The sequence below is a fragment of the Ptychodera flava genome, chromosome 21, assembly GCF_041260155.1.
Source record: "Ptychodera flava strain L36383 chromosome 21, AS_Pfla_20210202, whole genome shotgun sequence".
Taxonomy (NCBI): Eukaryota; Metazoa; Hemichordata; class Enteropneusta; family Ptychoderidae; genus Ptychodera; species Ptychodera flava.
The window spans coordinates 20,541,541-20,568,482 of record NC_091948.1 but is presented as its reverse complement, the minus strand read 5'-3'; the positions used below and the strand labels follow the sequence as shown (position 1 = coordinate 20,568,482).

The window sequence follows — 26,942 nt, the reverse complement described above, 5'->3', positions numbered from 1 at the left end:
CATAAGCTAATTCTTCTATATTTGTGGTTTGTGATGTGAAAAATTAATCCCAAGGAGGCCGATGTCATTGGATACCCCTGCAGTCAAAACAATGCCACGTCTTGAAACAGCCAAGATATATATTAGTATTTGAGAACTGTTCAGCGGGTACGGGTGCCTTCAAGCTGCTGAGCGTCTCTTAGCCGCCGTCTTATCTGCGCCACCACTTCAAAGAATACACCATAATTTCAAAGATACTAGGGTCTGCCATACAGCCTTGGTAGATACTCAGTGATGTAGTTGATTGCCGCACACGTACACAGCACGCAGTGCTCAGTTTACAAAGGACACTGAAATGGATAAGCAAACGTTTACAATTCGTTCCCAGTTCGTCCTGCTCATTCATCAGTCCCCGGATCAGTCCGCTCTACCGTGAAATGCCATTTCTATTGTGTCGCCCACAATGCATCGTTAAACGCCTGTGGTCAGCATTTATATCACAATTTAAAATTTCATATATTAGCATCGATCGGTCCTAGCATAATACTGATAATACTGTTGGCGTTGTAGACCCGTGTTCTAAATGTGTTTAATACTCACACTCTTGTTTACGTCTCTTGGCAGTCGGGGTCACCTTGAACGCCTTCAGAATTGAATCAAGGATGGCACGTACCTTCTAGGTGAGTACACAATCATGATATATTCGTGTTTCATTTCACAATGGTTATTTAAATTTACCTTTCCCCGCCTTCAGTATTACCTGAACATTTCTAGTGTGTCGAATGTCTGGTGAAGTCCGTCTCATGTTTCTCGAAGAGCAATTTGCGTGTACATTACTGTTCAGTCCAGTAATAGTCGCCATTTTAATCACTTGTACTTCTAATTAGTTGATTACTTTTGGAAATAGATGATACCAAAAGTACCCAGGGGAGTAGCTTCGATACGTCCATCCGTAGCAACCGGGTAATGCTCGCTCTCTCAGAATGTATGATAATCAACGAGATCTGTTCGCTGCTGTGTAGTACTGATAAGGCCAAAGTAAGTAAATTCTTTGTTTTGCGTCCGCGCGCGCCTAGGTTTTTGGAGATTTTAAGGAAAAAAAACACAAACGTTCCTTTCCAAATTTCGCCGTTGGTGGCGCTATTTTGTCGCAAAAAGAGGTCGTGGCTTTTTACTTTGCGGCGAAAACCTCCTTTACGGCAGCCGGATTTCACTAATAGACCATGCGGTGACGTAAAACGGTACTCTCTACACATTTACCTCTGTCGATACTCGCCGCCTCACAATCATTCTCGCTGTCTGTTGTGGCTTTACATGTAAAACGGTTGTTGCTTTGCCGTCACGAAAGAAAATGGATGAAAGCAGGGAAATAATCGACGTTACAAAACAGGAAACCTTTGCACGGCAATTAACTTGAAGGCATAGTCATCGCGAGCAACCCGGACTTAAACAGAGAGAGATTCAGTCGGCCGGTTGGACTTGAGTAAGCTTATGGCAGACGGAAAAATCGGAAAGTGTTGAAGCCTATCATAGTTTATCAGTCTTTCAGGTTTGCCAAAAATTTGGTTCATCTGTCCATTTTAACTTTAAACAAAAACAAACCAGTGATCAGTCCTGTAAACGAAATGCCTTTACGTGCTATTTTGTTCAGTTTGGGCAAGGGAAAGTTATCCTTAAGGATAAAATTCCTCTGTGAAAGTTAAAACTTGTAGTAGGCAGTCGTAGCTGCTTTTGAAGGAGGTCACACTTTCTGCATTAATGACATCGGCTGGTAATTTATTCCAGGTGTCCACAACTCTTGTTGAAAAAAGTACTTCTTTGTGTTAAGTCGAACGGCAAGTTCTCGAGTCTGCTGCTAACTCAAGTGAAAGATTACAGTGGTCGTAGTCTTTTTGATAATTTGTAGAGTTGAATCATCACGCCGCGAATTCTTTTTTGTTCAAGTGTTATTAAACCAAGCTGTTTAAGTCTATTTTGTTAATTGTAGTGTTGGAGTTCAGGTATCATTTTTGTTGCCCTGCGTTGCACTTTTTCTAAGATGTTTATGTCCTTTTGTAGCCATTGTGACCAAGCTTGTACCAAATATTCGAGCAAAACAGCAAGTTGCTTGTAAAGACGAAGAATGACATTTTTTGATTTGATTGACAGTGATCGTTTGTTGAAACCAAACATTCTGTTTGCCTTTTGCAAACTTAACACACTTGCTTGACGGTTTTAAGGTAGAATGCAGAAATTTTTTTGGTTTGTCAAAATCAGCTTGTTGAATTTTAGGGTCACTACAATTTCGCAAGGGGTGATATTTCTTGGTATTGTCAGTAAGTTCAGAGTTCAGAACTAATTTCACCGTCAGTGTGATTGATGTAGATTAGAAAGAGTACTGGTCCAAGAACTGAACCCTGAGTGACACCACTTGTGACGTATTCTCCATTCAGATGATGCTCCATTTATGACTACTCGCTGTTTTGTATTCGTCAACCAAGCTTTGATCCACTGTAGAATATTTCCATTTATGCCATGATACTTCATCTTTTCAAAAATCTGGGGTGTGGTACTTTGAAAGTGCAAGGAAAATAGATGTGAAGTGTCCACCTAAATTCGGGTCTGATGAGTCTGTGCTTTGAGACTGGCAATTGCGAAATGATTTCATTGATTTGATGGAAAGGAAAGGTGCTGGTTTTACGGATTGTCCCGAGGAAGGTACAGGGAAGACTTTTGTCGATAATATCGCCAGTGTCTTGTTCTCTCTGATACCCCATCTTTCTAAAATTGAATACAGAGGCTTTAAGTTACCCGATCTGTTTGGTGTTTTCTTTCAAAACAAAGACACCTTTCAGCAAAACTATGACATTCCATCAGAGCATAAACATTACCCAAGAAAATTAAACTTGAAAGAACTTGAGGACAAAAGACTGCTACTGTATACCGTTATAGTGTACCCATTCCTCAAAGTGTCCAGATATAAGTTATTTGATGAGGCTGTCAAGGTGCTGTGCATGTGGATCCTTTGAATTAATGCACAAGAAAGACATCTAAAACTAATAAGAGAAAAGCAAACTTTCAAGAATGACTTTATTTTGATCCATTTGTTATGAAAATGCATACAGCGATCATACAGTGTGTCACACTGCGACAGGAGTCTGGGAGTATTCATGTGGTTGAGAAAAATTGTCCAATAAAGGCAAACAGGTTTTGTGTTAAATTTTCTGTGTGTGTTTTTAACCGCTTACCCGCGTACCTTTTAGGATTTTGAGTGGACGCAAAACAAAGAATTTACTTACTTTGTCAATGATCAATTACTGTGTGTGCTAATTAAATGATAGCTTTGTTCGATATATTGGTCACGTTGTCTACGTCGCTTTGAGGTACACAAACCGTGTATCCCTGAAGTTCCATTCAGTGGCATAGGTGGTTGCCATGGCAACGGAACGATGACGACACCCTCGATTATTCCTCTCTCTCTCTCTCTCTCTCTCTCTCTCTCTCTCTCTCTCTCTCTCTCTCTCTCTTCTCTCTCTCTCTCTCTCTCTCTCTCTCTCTCTCTCTCTCTCTCTCTCTCTTCCGCTTCCAACTAACGATATTAAGGCGCACGTCTTCTGCATAGAGTATTGCCGCCCTCTCTATAACCCTACATAAATATTGATGTACGTCTCATCCAAAAGGATGCCAAAAACGTGATATTGAATATGTCAATTCATTTTCCGTAATGCATTTCAACGCTCTCCAGATTGCTTTATTTGAATTCATCCAATGTCCACAGACAGACAGACAGACTGACAGGAAAGGAAACGGATATCCTTTGCTTTGCCTTGGCATCCTTTGGTAGCCCTTGTGAAACATGAAACTGCGTTCAAAGTCGTTGGAAAATTCTCTTCTGGTTTTATCTTGTCAGTCTGTGCAGAGTCACCCAGCATTCCTCCCTCCCCTCCCATCCATGTAACGCGTAAGTCTAAAGTTGGCCATACTGAGCACCTTATTACCTAGGGTTTAATATGACTTGTTTTAATGTTGGCTCTAATTCATATGTGAGGGAATGTGCGGGTGATCTGTGCAATATTGGATTGTCAAATGCTTTTAAGAAGATCGTCATCCTCGGAAAATTCTATCGAACTGCCCTTGAAACACGTTGACGTCGCCATGACAACATGCAATTTAGAGAAACATAATCAGCATAAGGTACAATCGTAAGATATTATGGAAGGTTAAGAGGTCATATACCGATTGTGAATATGATCACACGAGCACAAGCAGAAGCGGAAAACTGTTCATGTTACAGTGCCTTGTTATCATTTTCAGAATATTCCAGCATTTGGAGGCGACAATTGCAGTAACTTTACACGAAGCACGGCATAGAGCATACTAGACGATGCTAGCAGTATGGAACCAACGGAGGTGAAGGTTATAGGTTCGTAAAAAACATGTGAAGTAGCTTTTAATGACGGTAGAATATTAAGAATACTAGATTTGGTTTAAATCTGTGATTTGAGAATTTTTGTGTGCTGTTTTCATATGAAACGCCTTAGTGGGGTGAACGCGATGAGTGAGGTGGACGCTATACAGGGGAGTTTCTCCCGGAATTCGTCAGAAACTAACTCACTACTACCGCAGACTCAAAGGTAACGCGTTCAATCGCAAGGAAAACCTGGCCGGGGCTGCCAAATTCCAAATAGGTTTGTATGAAGTGGGAGAGACACAAGAGAAACTATTACATTTTTTTTTTAAATTCACCGACTTGAACCAAGTCTATGAGGGTACGTGCAGAAGAAGATAATCTCAACCATGTACAGTAAAACGGTATAGCGGTAAACATTTAACCGACAGCGTCCTCTCCACACATACAGTTACAAGATCTTTAAAATTTCGACAAATCGCGACCTATTTCTACTTCAGATTGTTCGAACACATGGCACGGCAGATTATTGTTTACTCATCGCATCAAATACAAAACACTGTTTCCAAAAAGCGTTCATACCTCAGAAAAAAATGATCGTTTCTTAGATGTTCTCATTTAATGATGTTGAAATTATAGTGTCTCTTCATCTCTCTTCACTAGTGTATGGTGCCAGAAACTTACAAGGAAAGAAGTCAGGTACGGTAACTCCCTTAATACTTCTCTTGAACCCTGAAAAGGTTCCGTCTTTCGGCGGTAGTTTTGGCTCATATAAGAATGGCCAGTTGCTGCGACCGAAGTAGAGAGTTGCGCCAATTATTTCCATAGTACGACATCTCCGAACCTTTATTCATGTACTTACCATAAGAAACAAAGGGACAATTCCTTGACTTATCATGCTAACCCAACGTATTTAAGGCGATGAGTGTCACCCACGGCTGTTAAGCGAATTTCTTGGCATGACCATGTAGCGTATTGTCAGCTACAACAATTAATGCTTGAACTCTGAACTAGAACAGAACAGTGTGTATCAGGAATGTATTTGTCACTGACCCATCGACACTTCTCCACAGGCCGGTGTAAAACATCGGTTATATTTGGTATTGGAGATGATAAATACCGAACAGCTGTCATCAACAGCAGCAACCCAGACTGGAACGAAGAATCTGTCTTGTGAGTTGGAAATCCTGTTAATTATACAATATCGATTCAGCTTTATAATTAATTAGGGACACTGTAAATTTTGATAATGTTTTCATTGTTTCCGTTCTGTACTGAATGCGAATCCACTTTCTCATTATTCTCCCTAAATTATGTTCAAATACAAAATATTAGCCTGTAGCCAACACATTGCATTCTATAAATTCAATCTTTTGACTGATCAATTACGATCCAGAATATAATACATTTTAGTAAATGACGTCGCTAAAACTCCTGTTAATTATACAGACAATATCCTCGGAGTAGATGGTAACATAATTGCATAATACTCATTCGTATGTTCATCACTCCATGTTGCATAGGGCTCTGCCTGTGTCGACTGGTCTGTAACAGTACAATGGCAATCAGTCAAACAGGCAGGGACATATACAACTCTGCCTCCATCACCCAGCTATCCAAAAAAGACGAACATGTGATCAGTATCAAATGTCACATTGCCATTTTGGTTGCTTGTGGCATTATACTTCCCTACAGCTTTGGGTATATAAGCACACTTGAAATTCGTCGTAAGTGTTAAAAGCGTTATTGTTAGTTATCGTTAGTTCCCGGCGTTAGTTGAACCACAGCCGGGTGCTTTGCAGCGTTGCTTGGATAGTTGATCGATGGCCCGGGATCGACGTGTTACTAGTGTTAGGCCGAAGCACATGCGCCCGTGCGCTGGGTAGTCTGCTAAATCGATCGATTTTCTGCTCTATCTATCGATCCCGTATATACTCTGCCCGCCACTACCTATTTAGGTTGCAGTGGCGGGCAGATCGAGTACGGGATCGATAGATCGAGAAGAAAATCGATCGATTTAGCAGACTACCTAGTACAAGGGCGCCTGTGGGCTACCCAGCTACCCAGGCCGAACCTGCGTAGCTGTGCAAAGAACAATCTTTACACAACTACCTAGAATAGTTCTTTACGCAACTACCGAGGTTCGGCTTTCGGCCTCACACTTCCATCCCGGGTATTCGATCGACTATCCAAGCAACGCTGCAAGCACCTGTGGTTGAACCACAGATGGTAGAGACGTCTATGGTCGAACTTTACCGTTGTATTGATTCGGATTCACAGTCGAATAAAAGATGACGATCGCATATTGCTTTACCTATGTCGACTAATTAATAGTACTACGCATACAGATTATATAGGTACTATATCGACAAATTGAACACTATAGGCATTTCGGCATGGTTTTTACAGCAGAGCAAGAAATATGATTTTACAGACAGGACAAAACTATTCGAAAATACATCAAAAGTTACAGGTAATGGAGCTTGATCTAGGATATTGTTGAAATGCATCCATTCTACTGTGCATAGATTTCCCGCATCTCTGTGTGTGTGTGTCGCATCAAGACCAATGTTATCGTTTGCTATCACTCTGACAGACAATATGATAATAGCATTAGAAAATGGATCTTATTATTAGACAATAGATACTTAGCTTCTCTAGTGAACATTTTGCTCTTCAGCAGTTAGTTAGGGAGCATTCATTGTTTACGGGGGGGCGGTTGAAATCAGGGCCCGGGTGAGCTTTACAAAACGGTCAAGGGTCAAATTTTACAGTAGTTGTACAAAGCTATTACAGTGATATTAAAAGAGAACTATACAAGTGACGAGATCTAGACGAGATCGTGCGCAACATGGAAATCACGCTACCATGAAGACTAGACTTAGTTATAGACACACCGATTATGCTGTAACATAAACCCTGTTTGACGGGTGACAAGAAGATTACACAGTTTAATGCTCGTCTACCTGTAACTTAATCTATAGTTATTCAATATTTGTATTAATTTGTCAACAATATCAATGATCGTGCCACATGTTAAAGCTATGTTTACCATCAGTATTCTGATAATTTAGGATTCTGTCAGGAGTAGAACAAGAAACTGGCAAAATTCTGAAAATAGCCAAAAATTAAATAACAGATAGTGTCCATAGTGCAAAGTTATGTGATTGTGCTGTTAAAATCCAGCGCCACACCTTGACAGCACATTATGGCTACATTATATTTTGATCAATTTATTATCAGACCAACAATTTTGACCTGGGGGAGGGGTCATATTTAATCGATAGGGGTCATGTTTTACAATGAATACTTTGAGGGGATTATTTTACATTTCTTTCGTCTCTTAAATTCCACCGCTTCCCCCCCCCCCCCCCCCCCCCTCCGCCCGTAAATAACGAAGGCTCCCGTTGGGCCTAAATGAGTTCTGTCAACGTGGACCATGAAAACCACTGCTAGTCATAACTGGTTCATAACTTTCTACGGGCAAAGTCGAGAACACCGAGTGACATGGTCGTATTTTCTGTATTTTTCTCTATACTCTAGCGAGATACAGGGCACATACGACCCGTTGGTGTTTACAGTAAGAGACAAGCAAGACATTTTAGGTGAACTAACGATTCCCATAGCAGCCATACCACACAGATGCCTGGGTCGGAGACGAACCGAAGATCTTCAACCTCACAGGAGATGCCCAAACCCAGTGGGGCAGCTGATATACGACTGCTGGGTTGCTAAATCACGGAAGACGTCCAAAGCAAGCCCGGGAAAAGATGAAACGCAAGTTGACAGGACAACTCTGAAAGGTAGCTTGTCAGGAACGCTGACATGGATGAGGGGGACCCTGCTCGGCTCACCTAGTGTTACCAAGAAGACTCCGTCTTTCAACTATAACCGACGCGGCTCGCGGTCTGTTTCTGACATCGCCGGACTGTTCGAAGACGAAATGAATCAGACACTTCTATTAAAAACGTCAAGCCATCAAGACATCAGAGAGCGCGCAGTGAGTGAGCCTAGCGCCAGCGGAGAGAGCATTGCCGACAATAGACCAGAGATTTCAGGCCTATCGCCGAGAGAGGGACCCGTAGATGGCGGTACAAAAATCACCATACGCGGGCGTAATTTAGGAGAAAGTGAGGACGATATCGTGAAATTCACTATTTGTGGCGCCGACTGCCTCGCAAATGTCGAATACGACTCACCGAACAAAATCCGCTGTACAACTACACAGTGGAAAGTTTGTTCCGGGCCCGTGCTCATCGAAACACGGTCGGGCGGTTTAGGTATATCCCTGGTGAGATTTGAATTTGTCGACGCGGACACGTTGACCAGGAAAATGTCATCGGAAAGGGAACTTGAAAGTGAAGGAGAGTCACCCAAGGGATTCTTTGGTTTCCTCTTCCGAGATCAAAAAAAGGATGACTATCTGGGCAAAAATGAAACGTGTAAGTAATGTTTTACCTCTACTGTAAAAATCCTTGTTCATACATATGATGATACTTCTGTACACAGAAATGTAGACAACAGTGGCACGCACGGTCGTTACCCTCATATAGTTTGAGCAGACAAGGGGCGAAATTCTAAAATTCGAGTAAATTCTTATTAGGCCCTCTTTATGCCTCTCTTTCTGTGTGAGACACAGATATAACGGTTATTTTATTCGAAAGTGCTGTGGTCATAATTGTTTCATAGTTTTGGAAATTACACAACGCAATAGAAAGAGACAGAGATGGAGAATCTTACTCTGTATGGCATTGCAAAGGTACAGAATCGGAAACCCTTGTATTCGTGCTATGTACGAAAAATCTGTTCATGAGTCGATTTTATGAACGCTGATTGGACAATGACTGCTAGCCTGGGTAAAATCAGACGTATCAAATCGTTGTTGATATACTCGTGACTTCTCAACTGTATTAAAGTAACAGCATGTACTATGTAAGCGAGAACATAATTAGCTTGGTTCTCACCTCTCAATTAATCACTTTGCGACAGCTTTTTGTTTTGTTTTGTTTTGTTTTGTTTTTTTTGAACAGGGAAGGGTTCATAAACTTATTAGTGCATATATTTTTTCTCTCTATATGTCAGTCGATAATACTTCTGACAACGTTCATGACGAAATCCAACGACTTCGGAAAACCGTTAGAGGTAAGACTCAGTTAACTGAAAAGTGGGCTTCCGGACCCACCTATAGCGAACTTTCTTTACTGAACTTATCGATGGGCATTGCCAGGTGATGATACGTCATGGAAGTTTTCGTCGGAAGGTTTAGTAGACGAGTAGTGACCAACAGCACTGAGGTTATCCAGATTCTCTATACATATATGAGTTCGGCTGGCCTGAAAGGCCTGAAAGAAAACACGATTCAGCGTATATCATTTAGGAGAGACTCTGGCCGCAAATCTCGGCATGCTTGCCAATGCTATTCAATCATGCGTCTGATTTCGAGAAAGGCAAAAGACCCGACGCGTGAATTATACCAATATATCCACGCTTTGGAGAATCGCTTTGAGATTTTTTCGTAAGTCAATATCATGCAAGATCCAGATGCTCTTGGGCCAGGTTCCCTGCATAGTATCATGAGAATCATGGGTTATGAGCCCAGCGAAAATGACGCACCAAATGGCGCACGAAGGATAACTAGACAGAAACAAATTTTCATGCATTTCGTGACTTTTGGAACGCAGTTTGCCTTTTGTTTCTGAATCAACATCATGCCTGTGTTATTCGTCCTGTACAGATCTTAAAGAAGAAAACAGAAATATGCGGAAGTACATAAATAGCCTTTTGACGAAAGTGATGGAGAAATGTCCGGAGATTCTAGAGCACGATTTGGAAATCGCTTAAAGCTACCGTCGAGAATTCCTCGTGCTCGTAGTGTTACATCATGATTGAACTTTTGACCAGTTGATATTCTACGCGAAATGGTCGGGTAGACGTGTGGCCACGATCTTTACGTCAAAATGCAGCTTTAGCGTCTGACATAAAAATTGTTTTTTTTCCTGACTTTAAGCATATACTTTTCTGTAATAAACCAGTGAAATTTCTGTTTTGCCGAGGTAGGCTACAGTGTATGTTGATCGCAACCTTCAAACTGCAAGAACGTAACGGCATGCCTTTGGGTAGTGTTGGCAGTCCGTACTCACACACAGCCGGAGAAAATAACTTGTATTACTCGTCAAATGAATGTGCAACAGAAATAAAATATGCAGCTTTGCATAAGTTTTATTTGAATCTCATCAAATAGAACAATTTTCCCAAGTTTTTGATAGAGATATCAACTCAAAGGCGCCATAGCAGTAATCACAAAAGCATCCTGGGTGGACTCCTTGTGAGAGCGCCCTCTAGCGATGGAAATTTTCCTTACTGAGGAAAAGACTACATACCAAATGTGAAATATCATGACGAACACATATTTGTTATTAAAGCAGAAACCTTATTATATATATCTTTGATTTCAAGATATGAAGTTCTTGTCTCAACTCTGGGATTGTCAAGATCTTGCTCTACATGAATATTCTTGATATCGGCAAAATTACAGCATACTACTTTAGATCTACATTAGTATACTTTGTCAAGTTTTTTATTTACATTTGCAACACAAATATGCAACGAATTTTAAATTTTTCATAGGCAATGTACATCATTTGTGTAGACATCATACTGTTACAATAGAAAGCTCGCAAACAAACCGACATTTCACTTAGCAAAATGCATGCACCTACAGCCAAAGGTGAATCTGGTACGTGCACAATAGTTACCATGGCAACTTAACATAGTATTTTGGGGACAGCCTCTGAAGACTGGAATCAACGTACCTCAGCATCTGACTTTATAACTTGCCCAGTAATTAAAGAGTACTGTTTCATGAGCTCACAGAATAGTATGTAGGTCATATATTTATCCAAAGCATCAATTTTTTCCACCATGGACCAACCAATTATCAGCAAATGCTTATTCAAATAAAAAATTACCTGAAAGAAGTGACCAAGACTCAAAAATCTTTGTAAAATGATGTTGCAACTACAAACTAATCAACAATGAAAATATTAAAATCATGCAAAAGAAATGTCATATCAATGCAAGGAAAACTTACAGAAATGCAAATTTGATTGTCGACAAGATATATATTGTAACGAGGCAGCTCTCTTTAGTATGGACTCTCTTATAACCCTCACTAGATATACACCGTGACCCTTTCCTACCCTGATTTTGAAGTGGTGTAACCCAGCTCAGCGACTGACATAGCCAGCAAGGTACATTTGACTTTAGGTAACTCATTAGAAGCCGTGTTGTGAAACCGGGGATTTAAGAGAGACTATTGTCCACACAGTGGCTCACACCTGCTCATAAAAATGCTTGCTTTTCCTATAATTGTCTTTTTGAAAATGCCAGTTGAAATCAAAATCTACCATTCTCCTTTCAATATCGCAGTTAGACTGACAGAGATAAACCCACTTTACATAAATTGTGAATGAACCACACGATTTGTCTAATTTTAAGCGATAAAAAAGTATTGACATAGACCTTTGAGAAAGAATACAATATGTATTAGAAACGAACTCAGTTTACAAATTTTAGCACCCAGTCAATTTCCCTACTTTCTACCAGTCCCTCTTTATCTTTACCAAATTTTGGAAATTTGGAGTTGCTTAATTATACAAGTGTTGTAAGATTTCACTATATTCAGTCCCATTTTACAACCTGGTCTATCTCTCTCTTTCCAAAGAAAGACGATTTCAGTCTAGTTCTGGTGTTTCTTGACACAATCAAGATATTCATTGACGTCCTCAGGTGATCCAAGTACTATGGGTACTCGTTGGTGAATGCTTTCGGGTACAACATCCAGAACTCGCTGCGTCCCTGTGGATGCAATGCCACCAGCCTGTTCAATAATGTAGGCCATAGGGTTACACTCATAGAGCAAGCGAAGCTAGAAGGAAATGAGAAAAATCGTTTAATAAAAGTCTGTATTATGGTCTGACTTAGACAAAGTTACTTAGGTTATGTACTGTTTGAGGTACTGAGTTATCCGGTGGGTAAGCACTCATCACTGGCTGTGCTAGGAGTGGAAGGCATACCACAGAACAATGTTTCCAACTGTATTTACCCTTTGAGTGCCGTAATTTTGTCCCACCTAAATTTCAGTACAAAAATTTTCACACCAGTTTTTGCAAATTTTTCTGTACTTTTCTTGATAATTTTGGACCAAATAGACATTTTTTATTTGCTACAGTTTGTTATCAAAATTTTGGCAAAAATCTGGTAAAAATTTACTAATTTACTAATTTTCATAAAGGTGACAAAAATTGACTTTGGTGCTCAAAGAGTTAAAGTCTGAATGGGAAAGAAATATGAGATTCACTTAGCATTACTTTATTGTTTACAAGTTGCAAACAACAGATATGATCTGATGCACTAAATTTGACCCTTTCACCACCATACCCTGGTTTTAGAAGTCAACCTGAAAAACTGAAAACGGTAATTGGACCAAACCATGTTGGTGAAGGGGTGAAAGTCAAGAGACTTTGCCACGAACACTTACAAAGTAAGGCCAAAAAAAAAAAAAGAAATGTTTCTGGTCAGGTCTTTCTTTAAAAAATGGTGCAGCGACGCGCATTTTATATTTTTTTTTTATTTTTTATTTTTTTCCCTCAAGGGAGGGAAAAAGGTTAGTTTTATAGTTTTATCAATATAGTCACATATATACTGTTCATGCAGTCACTGATCACGCCCCCCAAAGAATTTTCTCTTTCTCTTCAGCCATTTTGGTTTGGTGTAAGCCACGACCGCCGGCCACAAACAGAAAAAAAAAGCGTGACGCACTGTTGTTCAAGTGACGCGCGCGCTGACCAGAAACATTTCTTTTTCTTTTTTTGGCCTAACAGCCTTTTGGCCATTCTGCAAAAGCAGCTCAGCGAATCTTTCACCACAATATATTGTCAGTTCTCTGACAAGCTTGTAAACTCACCAACAAGATACAGAAACACACTGTGACTACTACGAACTGCATCTCACACTAGGTCATTCAGCTACCATTTCAGGGAACAGATAATTACTGACACTAACCTTGCCCTTTGGTGCCTTCTTATGTGCTGGGTAAACAAATATGCCACCATACATGACAGTTCTGTGAACATCGGCCACCATGGAACCAATGTAACGGGCATTGTACGGGTTGCCTTCCTAAAAAATTAAACATAAATAATGCTGTCAGCACTTTTCTTTTAATCAAGCTCTTGTGCATTTCTATACAACAAATATCACTAGATTGGTTGCTAATAACTCATAAGAAATCAAAAACGTTCAATCTTTTCATTCTGATAAAGTTGTAAACAAGGTCCCAAGTCATGTAGACAAACCTGACTCTTAGTCTGTGTACATTCAATTTTTCTGTCATACAACTTAATGGTTGCCTTATCACTTGATCAGTTGGCAAGCAGAAATGCCCTAGTCATGAAAGGTCATGTCTGATAATGGAGAGGTCAACACAGTTACAAATGTCATCTCCCGAGGTCAGTCAGAGGGCAACCAACATCCTTCAGCAGGGCTCGAAATTAACTTTTCCCCCTTGTTGTCCACTTGGGCTACCATTTTCTGAAGTTGGTAGCACAGAAACAATGGCTGGTAGCCCATGCATATTTTAGTTTAGGGATTTGTTTTCATTAACAAGAGAAGAAAAAACTATTTTTCAAGATTCTGCCCATGAAGTGAATTTGTTAGACATTTGATCATGTGAATACTTGCACACCTTTGTTACCCAAAGGAAACTGGTATAATTGACGACAGTGATACTAAAAAGTTTGGTGACCTATCATTGTATTGACAACCCATTCCATTCTCAGAGTTGCGTGCCAATTTTGATAGTCTTCATGGCAATGACCACCACCTTCTCAGCAGGGCTAAAACAGACCATGGGCTTTCTGTAGTAGGGAGGAGTTTGTGATTGATACCTTTTGATCAAAATGCAATGAGAATACGTTTTCATTGGCTATCATTTTCTGTGCCTGTCATCCAAGTACATCGGTTGAGATATTGAAACTTTCTTGCAAAGTTCCATCTCAAGGTCGTCTTTGTAATTTGCAAAACAAAGTCATGGTCTGGCCTTACTGTGTCCAGCTGGGTTCGACTGCATTTAGCTCATCCAAAAGTGAGAGACCAGACATGGCATGCCAAGTACTGACTTTGGTAGTCCATGTGGGCTACCATTTCATGGACTTTGGTAGCCCCAGGGAAAAGTTGGTAGTCTGTGGACGCGGGACTACCGCTAATTTCGAGCCCTGTTCAGTGATAACATTTCCTAGTCATGATTATGACAACAGATTCATCGTACTCTTCTTTCAGTAAGTACATCTCTTTTTGCAAGATTCTTATCTCAAGAATAGTTTTCAGTCATACATTGATAATATATTCCAATTTTAAATACATGTTCTTTCTTCCCAAGACTTGCCTTGGGAAATCTCTTTTTGCAATATTCTTATCTCAAGAATAGTTCTGCACGTTTTCAGTCATACATTGATAATATATTCCAATTTTAAATACATGTTCTTTCTTCCCAAGACTTGCCTTGGGAAACTTCTTGTTCTGGACATACTCCTTGGTGGCTTCATCCCAATACTGGGAGTATCCCTCATTGATGCTGTAGTATTTGCCACGTGGCTTGATTTTCACGTTTCTCTCTGTCAGCAAAAATTCTCCAATTGCCTATGAACAACAAAGAGAATCAGTAATCATTGAACACTTACTCTTTAATATACTTTCTGAGAACTGTTTGCTCTAAGTGCAAACTTAAGTGTTCCTGGAGCTTTCAATTGTCATAGCAAAGCAAAAATTTACTGAATTAAATCTCAGTATTTTAGTTGTCTTGAATGCATGTTTGAGAACAAAGTATGGTCTGACTGGTGAGGACGCCAAATCAATATCAATTTGACTTGTCAAAGATCATTTAATGTCAGTTTTTGTAAACACGTTTTTGATGGATTGTCATTTTGATTGTTTGCTAATGCCTGACATGTCAAAAGATAAGAATGCTTACAGTTATATGTATTCAAAATAAATCCATCTATCCTAACAGGTCATACTGTTACCAATGTTTTCACAGAAAAAAGGTATTTATTCACCACTGAACAAACACATGTCATGGTCTTGTATTGTAGAATTGGACCGAGTTCAAAGGTCAACTGTTTTGTACGAAACACCAAACAATAAATATAATTAATGTCTCTGATCGCAAGAGTTCAAAGGTCAACTGTCTTGGACAAAATGCCAAGTAATAAATACCATTTAAGGCTGTGATTGCCCAGATGAAATATACATGCAAGACTTATTTCTCATTTAACCCTGTCACAGCAGACAAATATTTAAAACACAAACTATATTATTCAATACCCATCAACAATGTCACATCATAAGCTTTTGTATTTCAATGAATAAATATTTACATCCAAATGATGCACTTTTGAAAAAACAATTGTTAATTACTTACAGGATCCAACATGAATCCATTGACGCCTTGACCCGTTGACAGCATCACCATGGTTGCACTACCATATAAGGCATAGCCAGCTGCTACGATTTGATTTCCCGGTTGCAAGGCATCATCCAATCCAGGTGTACCTTCTGATCTCTATCAAATGAAACAATCACATTATTGGAGGAGATTATACTGGTATATATAGAAATGACTTGTTGTACCCAATCAATGTGAACTTAAAGGTATACAGTCACCTGTAATCTAAATATGTCCATATATGGTCAAAGGAGCATTCCTCAGTATTCAAAATGCCCATGTGAAGGCACTGTTTTTAAAAAGCGGCCACCCGCTTAAAATCTGTGATTGGTTAGATTTTCTCTTTCCATGGTAACTGTGGCAAAATTGGAACAGGTGACAGTATACCTTTAACATCAAACAAATTGAATGTCAGTTTCATGTTCCTGTTGTTTTGTGCATTGTGCTGTTTGCAAAATAAAACTACTCATTTTGTATTCATGTGTAATATTATACCAGTATGGTGATGGCAAAATTACAGCATTTCGATAGACTGAGATGAGAAGATAACAGCGCTTTATTCATGACATAACAAAGTTTGAACATCCCTTTGCTAATATTTCACACCGGAATTTTGATATACTGCTATAATATCAACAGCAAATAAATCATTCCAGCAATGGATAAACCTCACAGTTTTGTCCAGTAGACTCAGATCAATCCACTAAAATTTGGTGGAGGGAGTGTGATTAACTCAGACAATCCACCAAAATTTTGTTGAGGGACATCTTAGCTTGCCAAGGTCTCTTGTCTGGGCAGGTAGCTGGCGGGAAACTGTGGTTCAAGTGCAACGGATGTGTACAAGCAGACTATGGTGGAGGGACTGTGGTTTTGAATTTCAGATATGCACCCACTATTCCTCATGTATTTATTTTGAACTGGTCAAATTTTATGGCATACCTGTCTCAGTGGGTAAGATTTATAGCTTAAAGGTAGGGGAATTGATCCCAGGGATCAAGTTTGTCCTAGTCTGTAAGAAAATTATGAAGGTGTCATGGCGTTTTGTTTTCCATTGAAATTGTAATCTGGTAAGTAAATTTCCTAGCAAGACAATCTGACGCCTGAACCATGCCTTTAAATATCATATTCATTTAGGGAGATGCAGCAAATCTGTGCAGTACCTTTTTCACAATCGAAAAGATTGAACCGATGGACACAAGGCAGTCGATGTTGGAAGAGCCATCCAGAGGGTCAAAGCTGACCACATATTTTCCTTGCTTGTCAGTTTCAACTTCTATGATGTTTTCATTCTCTTCTGAGACCAGCACACACGTTGTAAAGGAAGACTTCAGCATATTAATGAATAGCTTGTTGGCAATGACGTCAATCTTGTGTTGGTCTTCACCCTGGATGTTGGATCCGCCTGCCATTCCGTGCCTGGACATGACAGAAAGGAAATCAGAATTTGCTATTGTCATATTTTGATCCCTGGTTTTCAATAACTCATATGAGATGTTTTAATTGACAGATTACTTTGATGTATACCTGTCATGTTTCAGTGTTACAGGTAACATGTGTGTTCACTTGCAAGCCACTTGGTAGTCACATGACATCTTATGTGACTAACATTAGTGATTTGTAATATGGATACATTATTGATCTAAAAACTGCCACAATGTTTTTGGCTGTGACCTCCAAATCTTTGATACACAATACACTATACACTATATGCAAAGAAGGCATACATATGAACAATGAAAATGATGGACATTGCTGCAATGTAAATTATTTTCATTGTTCATTATGTCAATGCTGTCAGTGATATAGATAGGGTTTTGAAACTTGAAATTTTACTAACTTGCCAAATTCTTTGTAATATTCAAAAATTTATTGAAAAAATTGGTCAAAATAACTAATGAAATGATGAGCCTTCGGGCTCATACAGCTGACAGGAAAATCCTAACAATTTTTACTAATTTTAGGGACAGTATTTCTCGTCAACACAAACCATGAAAGTGTTCAAAACATCGTTGAGACAGGGCTGAACTGTCTAAGAGATTGCTCTTATTTCTATATCCGTATTTTCACATTTTACAGTCATTTCTGGGAACCATTCTCTCTTGCTGTCATGACTAATGTATTTTTACATTGACCTTGAAAATGAAGGTCAATAGTTGGATCTGGCTGTACACACTTTATCTCAATTATACACTCACAGTCCCTCCACTGTGATATACTGTATATTTGCTGCAGAGATATCTTTTTCATGAAGTGGACCAAAATTGCAAGTTGATGGTTACATTCATTCATCAATACTTTCTTCTTTTTGTCAACACGCTTCCTTTAGACAGAGTTCTCTCCCGGGTTCTATCCCTTCATGAATGAACAGATTGGGCGTCACATCGAAAGCTCAATTGAGACTGCCAAATTTGCCTAATCATGCCGGAACAACATATTCATCAAACCTGAAACGTTGGTCGGAAATAGGACAATACTGGTTTGTTTGCTTCGTTCGAACCCTGCAAATGACCCTTGGAGCTTTGGATGTCAATTTTTGTGCGTGGGGTCAAACAGCCGTCGAATATTTTAAGACATCAGTGCATGAGTATTGATTCATAACTCTGAGAAACGTGTCTACGACTTCTTTATGAAGTCTTTCACTTATAATAATCCGCCAAAATCGATACTTACAATTTGGCGATTCCAGCCTTCCTTACCGCTGTTGACACGGCTTTGATGGCCGTACACATCGCCGTCAGCAGTTGAGTCAATTCACCCGTTGCCTGTGGGACTTTCCTCTGTTCGGTCAGAACGAACCGAGTCAGAGTCATCGTGTCTGTGTCGACCTGAGCCATTTTTTTGAGAATGAGAAGTGGATTTCGGTCAGAGATGCGTAAAAAATACTATGTCGAGGGCTGGGCTACGTGCACCCTGAAGCTTTGAATGAAAAGACTTATCATTGGCTCTGTGTGTGGATGTGGCAGTCACGTGACAAGACACACCTCCACTTATTTACATATAATGGCTTCTTCCACGTACATGTATTTCATTTTTTTATTTGAAAATCATTCTTTACTCGTGAAATATATTTTATTGTTATTATGTCCAATTATTAAATATCTCAGTCGGATCAATTGTCGTACTAACGGGAAATTTCTTTAGTTCCCCACAATGATTTTTTAAATACTTTAACCTTTAACCCTGACTAAATATGCTGGTTGAAAATAAGGTCAGTTCAGCTGGCAAGCTTGCAAGATGAACGCGGCTCACGACATCTCGAACTCGTAGTCGTCAATGCATTATGCTTTCTGTCCTGTCTGCCGCTACCTCTTATTTCAAAGGAAGTGGTAAAATGTCTGAAAGCGATGTGACGAGAATAAACGCTGCAAATGACGATCAGGCAACAGAATTAGCAGGAGATATTTACGGTAAGGCCAAAACGTAACGACTCGCTTCTCGGGCTCACGACGAACGGGCTTGACCGATCAAAAATAGAGATCCAATGCACAAATGGACCATAAAATATTGAATTTGGAAGGTTTATAGTTGTCTCAAAACAGACTACAAGAAGTATCAAGGACATTTGGGGTATAAATGGCTCCACTGTCGACCAAAAGAGCAACGCCGCGGACACCATGGTGTGATAAGCTTTATGCGGTGTGCACGTGAAGTCATGATATGCATCGCTCTAAAGGTCTATCAAAGTTCACGGATCGCTTATTTCATTGTTAGTGATATCGAAAACTCGAAAACATGGCATTGATTGTACATATGTCGTTGCATCTCACAAAAAGTCGATATCAGACGTAACTCTACAAAAAACGGAGTTGCCGCTTTGCTCAGCCTAGCCGTGCTCATCAACTCAAGCTCTACTTGAGAACGAGAAAGTGATTACGTGACGTCTGGGTTTGCAAATATGTCCGACTCGATTTCGACTTGCTCATCATCAGAATTATGTCTACGGAATTTTCGTGAGCTTTCCAAATGCACCGAAGGATAGCAATAAACGCCACAAGTGGCAAGTTCAGAATTTATTAAGGGAAACGAAATAGGATAAATTTTGAATAGGGTCTGATGTCAAAACATGCATTCATAAAATGCATTAAAACATACCCCTTTCTGCTGTTGCTGTTGACTCGCCATGATCGTCACTGTCTTCGTCTCTGAGAACTGTATTTGGTTGTTGCAGATATAATTCGAACAATAAGGGATCCCGAAAAGCCACAAAGCCTAGAAGAGCTTGACGTTGTGTATGAAGACTGTGTCTCCGTGAGTCATAGAGGGAACGATGAATATTTAATCAGGATAGAGTTTATGCCGACAGTTCCGCACTGCTCGCTGGCGACTTTAATAGGTATGCGACCTTTTAACGACCTTGCTTGTATTATTTCCCAATGCTCATGAAAGACTGAGGGTCACCATAGCAACATGCCATGGAAACCTGAGCGACTGTTGAGATGGAGTATATCGATGTGCATCATCATCGTGAATGTGAATATTTTGCAAAGAATGTAATTGTATTGTTAAACCCAGTCCTTATTATCATAATTTTGCTGTAACAACATCAGGCACTTGAAGGTTATAGTTTTACTACCAGTGGTGTAACACTGTGTAACTGAAAACTAAATAAAGACCATGGTATGTCTTTTTCTTAATTGGAGGATGGTTACAGTGAGTTTATACTTGTGGGAGATGTTTCTTTTTTTGGGGGGGGGGGGTATGTACCTATCATGATTATTGTTTTCTTTTCATTTCCCTTCCAGGCCTGTGTTTGAGAGTCAAGTTGGAAAGGTCTCTACCTCACAAATTTAAGGTATTATGAAATTCTGTATGCATCTCCCAAACTGCAGAGGCCTTTCTTTCACTCTGTTTAGATACATAGCCTTCATATATTTGAATTTGAAAATTCACATCAAACAGAAAGCTGCTTGAAATTTTTTTTGAATATTCATTGACCGTGACTTTAAATGTAAGATTGATACCAAGTGGACAGTTTTTTGATTTGCACAGACTAGAACAACTGCCTCAAATCAAACTAATTTATTCATGCCCACCTTGATATTGAAGCCCTGATAAAGTATCTAGTTATCACATGAGCCCTAATACTTCCAAATCTCTAGTGAAGTAAGACTGTCAGTGTCATCTGCTCTACAGTTCAGTGTTGAGAAATTGGACGAATATTTCCTGTTTTTTGGTCAAAGAAGTTACTCTGCACATATTTTTGCTAGACAACACATGCATGACAAGGAGGCTCACTGTGTTTAAGGGGTAGACTGGAGTTCAGCTGTATTTCTGTTATCATGAACAAATTCCTACTAAGGCACAACCATGGAGAAACCTTCTGCATAATATTCAATCACTGTCAGATTGTGTTTTCAAATGTGCAATTCACAAATCTGTCAGCAGTGTAAACTTCCAACAACCTATTCGCGGTTGCTTCATGATCCATTTCAGCAATTTGTCATGTTTTGGAGAACTACAAATAATTTCGTCCTTGCATTTTTGCACTGTGTGAGGTCAAGCAGAAGGATTTTGTTTGCTTTGCGCATGGTTTAGTTATCAATGATCTATAATGTGAAGGAGAGTCCACAAAATAACAGACCAGAGATACATGATCGCTAGTTGGCCTGTGTTTTGGCTCAATTGAGGCTGATGTATTAGATAGGTATATATAGAATCAAAAGCTGTAACTTGAGAAAAAGTAAACTAGTGAGACAAAAATTGTTGAAAGAACAAAGAGAAAGAATGAAATTTTGTAGCGTTTATTTGTTCATTACGTGGAGAATAGAAATTTTATGCTCTACCATCCTTTGATTACTTACTTTCTTTTCAATTACAGCTTGACATATTTATAAAGAAAGGTGGTCATTCAACAGAAGATGAGAGTAAGTAGTCCTCATTCTGTTTAATCAAAAATTTTCTCTTTACTTGAACATATGTGGTTAACTAGAAAACAACCATCGTGCCGGCAGTAAAACTTGGGCAAAACAAGACACTGTCACTAATAACATTACTTTGGTAAGTTTTTGAACAGCTGCCCATGTTTTCACCTCTAAATAGCCAACACACACACAGCATCTGGCCCATCTCAGAAATCACAGCAGTGTTGTTCCATGTGATTGCAGACTGTTTCTTAGCACCTCAGGGGAAAACAATTGAAACCACACAATCAATAATGTACAGCAGTGCATACCTAAAGAGGCAAACAATTTAAATTTTGTCAGTTATGTTTTATGCGTTTCTAAAATAGCACTGGGGCACAGAATGTGTCATTATATCTTTCTAAAAACAATTTTCTTTATCTCACTGTATACAAATAATTGCCTGCATTGTACTATATGCTATAGTATTACAACCTCAAGATTGCCTTGGAGGCATGAAAACAGGCATCCATAGACACAAATTACTGAATCTCCGTTCACTATACTGAGACAGCAAACCCTACCTAACTGGCGCTACTAGTAATTCTATGACAAATTTATTCTAGTATTGTTCCTCTGACCCGCAAGTACAGTAATGATATAATGTCATTTACCAATTGGAAAACATGGGAGACAGAGAGAGCAAGGGAAATGTTGTAATGTCACATGATTAACAAGAACAGAGAATGTACCATAATAATTTCAGTATTGTTTGTTGTCATTATTAAAGCTGGATGATACACCAGGATCATGTTTACATGTAGGCTCAGTCCCTCTGCCATTGTTACGTATTGGTAATAGAAAACTTTGTCTGAAATGGTAAAGTGTAATTCATTACTTTCCAGTTAATTCCTTCATGAAATAAAACCAATATGTTGACTCATTTGCCATACTTTGACTTAGCTGTTCTATATTGTAAGTGTTTATGGAGGAACTGTGATCTGAACCGTGTAAATGTAAACAAATAGTACCACTTCCTTGTTTTTCTTGCAGTGCGCCCTCTATACCAATTACGCTGACAATTGTTTATGAAGAGACTGAGGGGATTTCTTTGAAGAATATTTGATGTTTTCATTATAGGGCATGAAGCTTGTAAAAGAAATTTAAACAAATACCGGTAACTCAAAAATTATTTTCAGAGGAGTACAAATTTTACAGTGAGGATTACGAATGTATGAAACAGCTATCCCTCGCATGTACAATTCTGAACAAGGAAGTGTTATGAAAAATACATATCGCTGGGCATGCCATCATGGACACTTGGTAATATCTCCTGTCCATAGTTAGCCATTTTTAGTTTCTACCTGTGAAGAAAGTAGGAATGGAAATTTTGCAAATGAAGTGTGCAAATCAACTTCACATTTAAAGGTCACATAAAATTTATGGAGAATAAAACAACCTTTAGAATAGGGCCGTTCAGAGTTTACGTCACTGTTCTCTCATTAATATGCAAAAATAAATATTTGTCCGCATTTTTAGATTACGCTTTTGAAAATTACGCATGCAAGAACGACGACAATACATCGCAGGGGGCGACTGCTAGTGTAACAGTGAATACTAAAAAACATATTCACGACTCACAGTACAAGCTACAAAAACAGCCACGCATGCAACATTGATAAAATTTGTCCGCATTTCAAGCTGCGTGTCCGATGTCGCGCGCGTACAGCTATATTTAGTAACACACCTGTAACCGTGAACAGCGCTATTGTTGGATGATAAAGAGGCCCTTGAGACACAGCTTGCAGAGATAGTTTGTGATCATGAAAGTTCACAGTCTATCTAGGCTCTACAAAGATGATCCTAGTGGCATTTGAATTCCAGTATTTGGTTTATGCAAGGTCAGGTCACAATTTGACCTCAGAAAGCCAATTCTTTCATCTGTTTCCCGGAAATGATCAGTTTAAAAGAGAAATTGGCGCAGAATGCATACAGACAGTTCCAGTGAAAGACTGATTCATTTCCTCTTGTAATTTTACCAACTTCAGTTGCTTTCAGTATGAGACAGTTGTTGTTGTTCACCCCAAGCACAGTTACTCTACCATGCCCCACGTGACAGAAATTTGTTTTTACATGGTAATATACGGTATATAACTAAATATGTGACATTGATAGCAATGATAAAAAAAGACAAGGTCCAAACCTGTAACACATGGTTCATACTTAATGTGGTGTGTTTGCCAAATATTGACATGATCAGTCCGGGTCAGCTCCAAAATTGGAGACGCTATACCATAATATTTTCCCCCTCTCATTAGCCAATCAGCGGCCAGCGCGCCATCAGTAAAAATTGTATTTCCTGGCAACCTCCACATGCGTCCTTCGTTACGTACGCCATACTGTGTCGAACTCCCGCGCCGTATTCTGTCATAATGTCGAACAGTTGTGTGGCCACTCTGTCAAAACACAATTTCAAAATCGCGTACCAGTTTTATTCTGGCTAAGACAACCAAACCCCGTATATCGCTGTGATTCCTAGACTCTGGCTTGAAGTCCTGCGAAATATAAATCGTGTACCTACACAGATCGTTCAGAATACCCCATTTGTATCGGAGATGGCAGCGATACAAATTCTACCGTATGGGGAACAGTTGTGTGGCCACTCTGTCAACACATTTTCAAAATCGCGTACCATTTTTAGTCTGCGTTTGACAACTACAAAACAGGTATCGTTTTAAAGCTCTGACATTGCTCTTCTTTCTTGCAAAATGTTATACGCGTACCTACACAAATAACCTTTATAACAGTATTTCTAATAGAGATGACGAACATCCACAAAATGATTCTCGGTACGTGAGCGAAATCGATAAACTGGGGGTAGAAATGAATCGTCAATATTTCGAATATTTGTTCACTAATCGGACTCCTTGTTGGACATGACCTTCTGCAGAACACGTGGATTATGTTGACTGTCGAAATTCGTCGAAATTCACAAGACAGGGGCTTAATAAGCGGCCCAAAACTGCCGATCACACTTGGTGGGTAATTTGTGACCCAGCGTGACCTGTACTTTATTAATGATGTAATCTGGTCGATGATTGGCTGAATGGCAGAATACATTATCATAATGAGTCTCCAATTTTGGAGCTGACCCGGACTGACATGATTATGTACCATTTCAAATTGTTTCAATTTCATGTCACTCTGATAGAGATTTCACGTGTTGATCTCTCAATTTTTATCTTTCACAGTAAACAAACAAATCAACGACAAGGAGAGAATAGCAGCTGCCATGGAAAATCCCAACTTGCGTGAACTTGTGGAACGGTGTCTGATTGAGGAAGAGTGAACGCGACCAAATGCAAAATACCATTGAGGAACTGTATTGTAGAGTGACTGTGTTTAAGTGCAATAACTGCAATATCACTCCTCAAGACACTTTGTATATTGCTTACTGTTACAGTCATCTACCGGTATGCAGAGTAGAATTACATGTCGAAGTGCATCATGGCTGTTCATTAAGACTTCACTGTGGCAACACCATATTTTATGGGAAAACCAACAAAAAGATATTTGTTTTTCTTCACACACTTCCATATACCGTGAAAGCAAAAATTACTTGCCATATTCGATGAGAGATAAAATCCACTGAACTCAAGTGACATGTTAGATAACAAAGGATGCTGTTGTTTTACTGGCAAATTAGTGAATTTAAATCACAGTGAAAATGCCTGAAACATTAAAATTAGTGAAAGGGAGGGTGTTGTCGGAACTGCGCGTTTGCGACTTTCTTGTTTACAAACTGTATTTTATAAACGATATCTCAATGCATCACGTCAATTTAGCTGCAACATTTAAATTTTATAATATTCATTGTTAACAAACATGTTTTAATTTTCATTAATCGCCAACGTCTGAGTAGATACAGTGTTTACATCAGCCATTGGGGTCCCTGGCAACCTTTGAGCAGAGTTCCGACGACACCTTCCCTTGAAATTAAATCCATGTTAAAATTAATGCTTTTACAGAATCTTTTGTAGGCCTGCCACCGTACTGTTACTCCAGTGTGGTAAGGGCTTACCCAGTGTGATTCAATAAATATAATTTATTCATTGTAATATATTGAGATATAGAAATTTGTATTTGCAATTTTGATCAGTCCAGTGGTCAAATGATTTATTAAATACGCAAAACATACTGGAACTTTTACTCAGAATAGAGAGTTATCCTTTAGCTTTACCATGTTGAATTTTACGGCCAACATGAAAACCCTTAACATTTTTGAAAGTCAACACGTTTTTCTTGTTATAAGGATTAAGAATATGAACACTGATCTTAGTTGGGTGATTGTGGTTCTGATATGAAAAATAGGTCCTTGCAATCTTCCCCACCTATACACAGGCATCCCTTACATCTCCCCCTCCTTCAAAAAAGAAAACAAAACAGGAACACCTATGTTGAACAAAGATTTCAAACACTTGCCAACAAGCTTGCTTTATTTCTGCAGGATCTGGAGATTCCTTTAATCATTGTGAAAGATGGAACTTTTATACAATACAGGTTGCTTATTGAGAAACTCATGAAAAATACTTGAAACTCATGCATAATAGTGTATTTTATTTCCTTCTATATTATGTCAAGAAGGACAGCTACAGTCTGGCAAAGCTGTTCTTGTGACATTTGTTAATACTTTGTTTGCTCATGAAGTCCATAAATACCATGCCAGAAGGGTGCATTCGTGAGAGCTTTCATGATAAGTAAACTGAATATGGACAATATTTCAGGGTTTTTTACCCATTTTATGAGATCATTCAAAGTTTATGATGAAACGCAAACAATACAGGACATCACTCGGTAGAACGTGAATTTTGTTTGTGCAACTCCCTGGTGTCTTGGGTACCATCAGTGTTTTTTGACATAGATTTATGATTTAGCTGCTATGGTAACATTTCTGCTGTCCTTTCACATGATTGGTGATGTACTGAGCGATACCACAGTATTGACTGGGAACCGAGGTGCTGGCTGAATTGCCATCCTCAATGAAAACACGATGATGTTGATTGATTATACTGTATACCAGCATTTTCTACTTGAATTGGGAATTAAAATATTCAGTGTAATAAATCTACATGTTTTAGAGCTGTCGCTTGCATTGTTGTGATAATCAGTTTACACAACGATACCGTCAGTCTATGACGTTGCCTGTATTTTGCTATTTATTCATTTGCCGTAT

At 39.1% G+C, this 26,942-nt stretch overlaps 3 protein-coding genes across 6 annotated transcripts; 2 read left to right on the top strand and 1 right to left on the bottom strand.

Moving 5' to 3' along the window:
• On the top strand, positions 1-10,720 carry LOC139121700 (uncharacterized). Of its 3 annotated transcripts, none has more exons than XM_070686784.1 (8): positions 1-259; positions 604-659; positions 4,273-4,381; positions 5,030-5,065; positions 5,440-5,539; positions 7,910-8,808; positions 9,449-9,508; positions 10,101-10,720. In XM_070686784.1, exons 3-8 carry the CDS (start codon positions 4,354-4,356, stop codon positions 10,205-10,207), a joined length of 1,230 nt encoding a protein of 409 aa, XP_070542885.1. In that variant the 5' UTR covers positions 1-259; positions 604-659; positions 4,273-4,353; the 3' UTR covers positions 10,208-10,720. The 3 variants fall into 3 exon arrangements, with proteins under 3 accessions (XP_070542885.1, XP_070542886.1, XP_070542887.1); XM_070686785.1 differs by having other exon boundaries at positions 253-463; XM_070686786.1 differs by lacking the exons at positions 1-259; positions 604-659 and adding an exon at positions 879-1,017.
• LOC139121701 (fructose-1,6-bisphosphatase isozyme 2-like) lies at positions 10,568-20,100 on the bottom strand. Of its 2 annotated transcripts, none has more exons than XM_070686787.1 (7): positions 19,962-20,100; positions 18,540-18,694; positions 17,030-17,285; positions 15,846-15,986; positions 14,923-15,064; positions 13,430-13,542; positions 10,568-12,293 (listed from the first exon to the last, which is right to left on the bottom strand). In XM_070686787.1, exons 1-7 carry the CDS (start codon positions 19,989-19,991, stop codon positions 12,105-12,107), a joined length of 1,026 nt encoding a protein of 341 aa, XP_070542888.1. In that variant the 5' UTR covers positions 19,992-20,100; the 3' UTR covers positions 10,568-12,104. The 2 variants fall into 2 exon arrangements, with proteins under 2 accessions (XP_070542888.1, XP_070542889.1); XM_070686788.1 differs by having other exon boundaries at positions 13,430-13,546; positions 14,927-15,064.
• On the top strand, positions 19,066-26,853 carry LOC139121705 (cytosolic iron-sulfur assembly component 2A-like). Its single transcript, XM_070686794.1, has 5 exons — positions 19,066-19,276; positions 20,038-20,202; positions 20,612-20,661; positions 21,688-21,733; positions 24,961-26,853. The coding sequence occupies exons 1-5, from the start codon at positions 19,150-19,152 to the stop codon at positions 25,056-25,058; spliced, it is 486 nt and encodes a 161-aa protein (XP_070542895.1). The 5' UTR covers positions 19,066-19,149; the 3' UTR covers positions 25,059-26,853.
• The last annotated feature ends 89 nt before the right edge of the window (positions 26,854-26,942 follow it).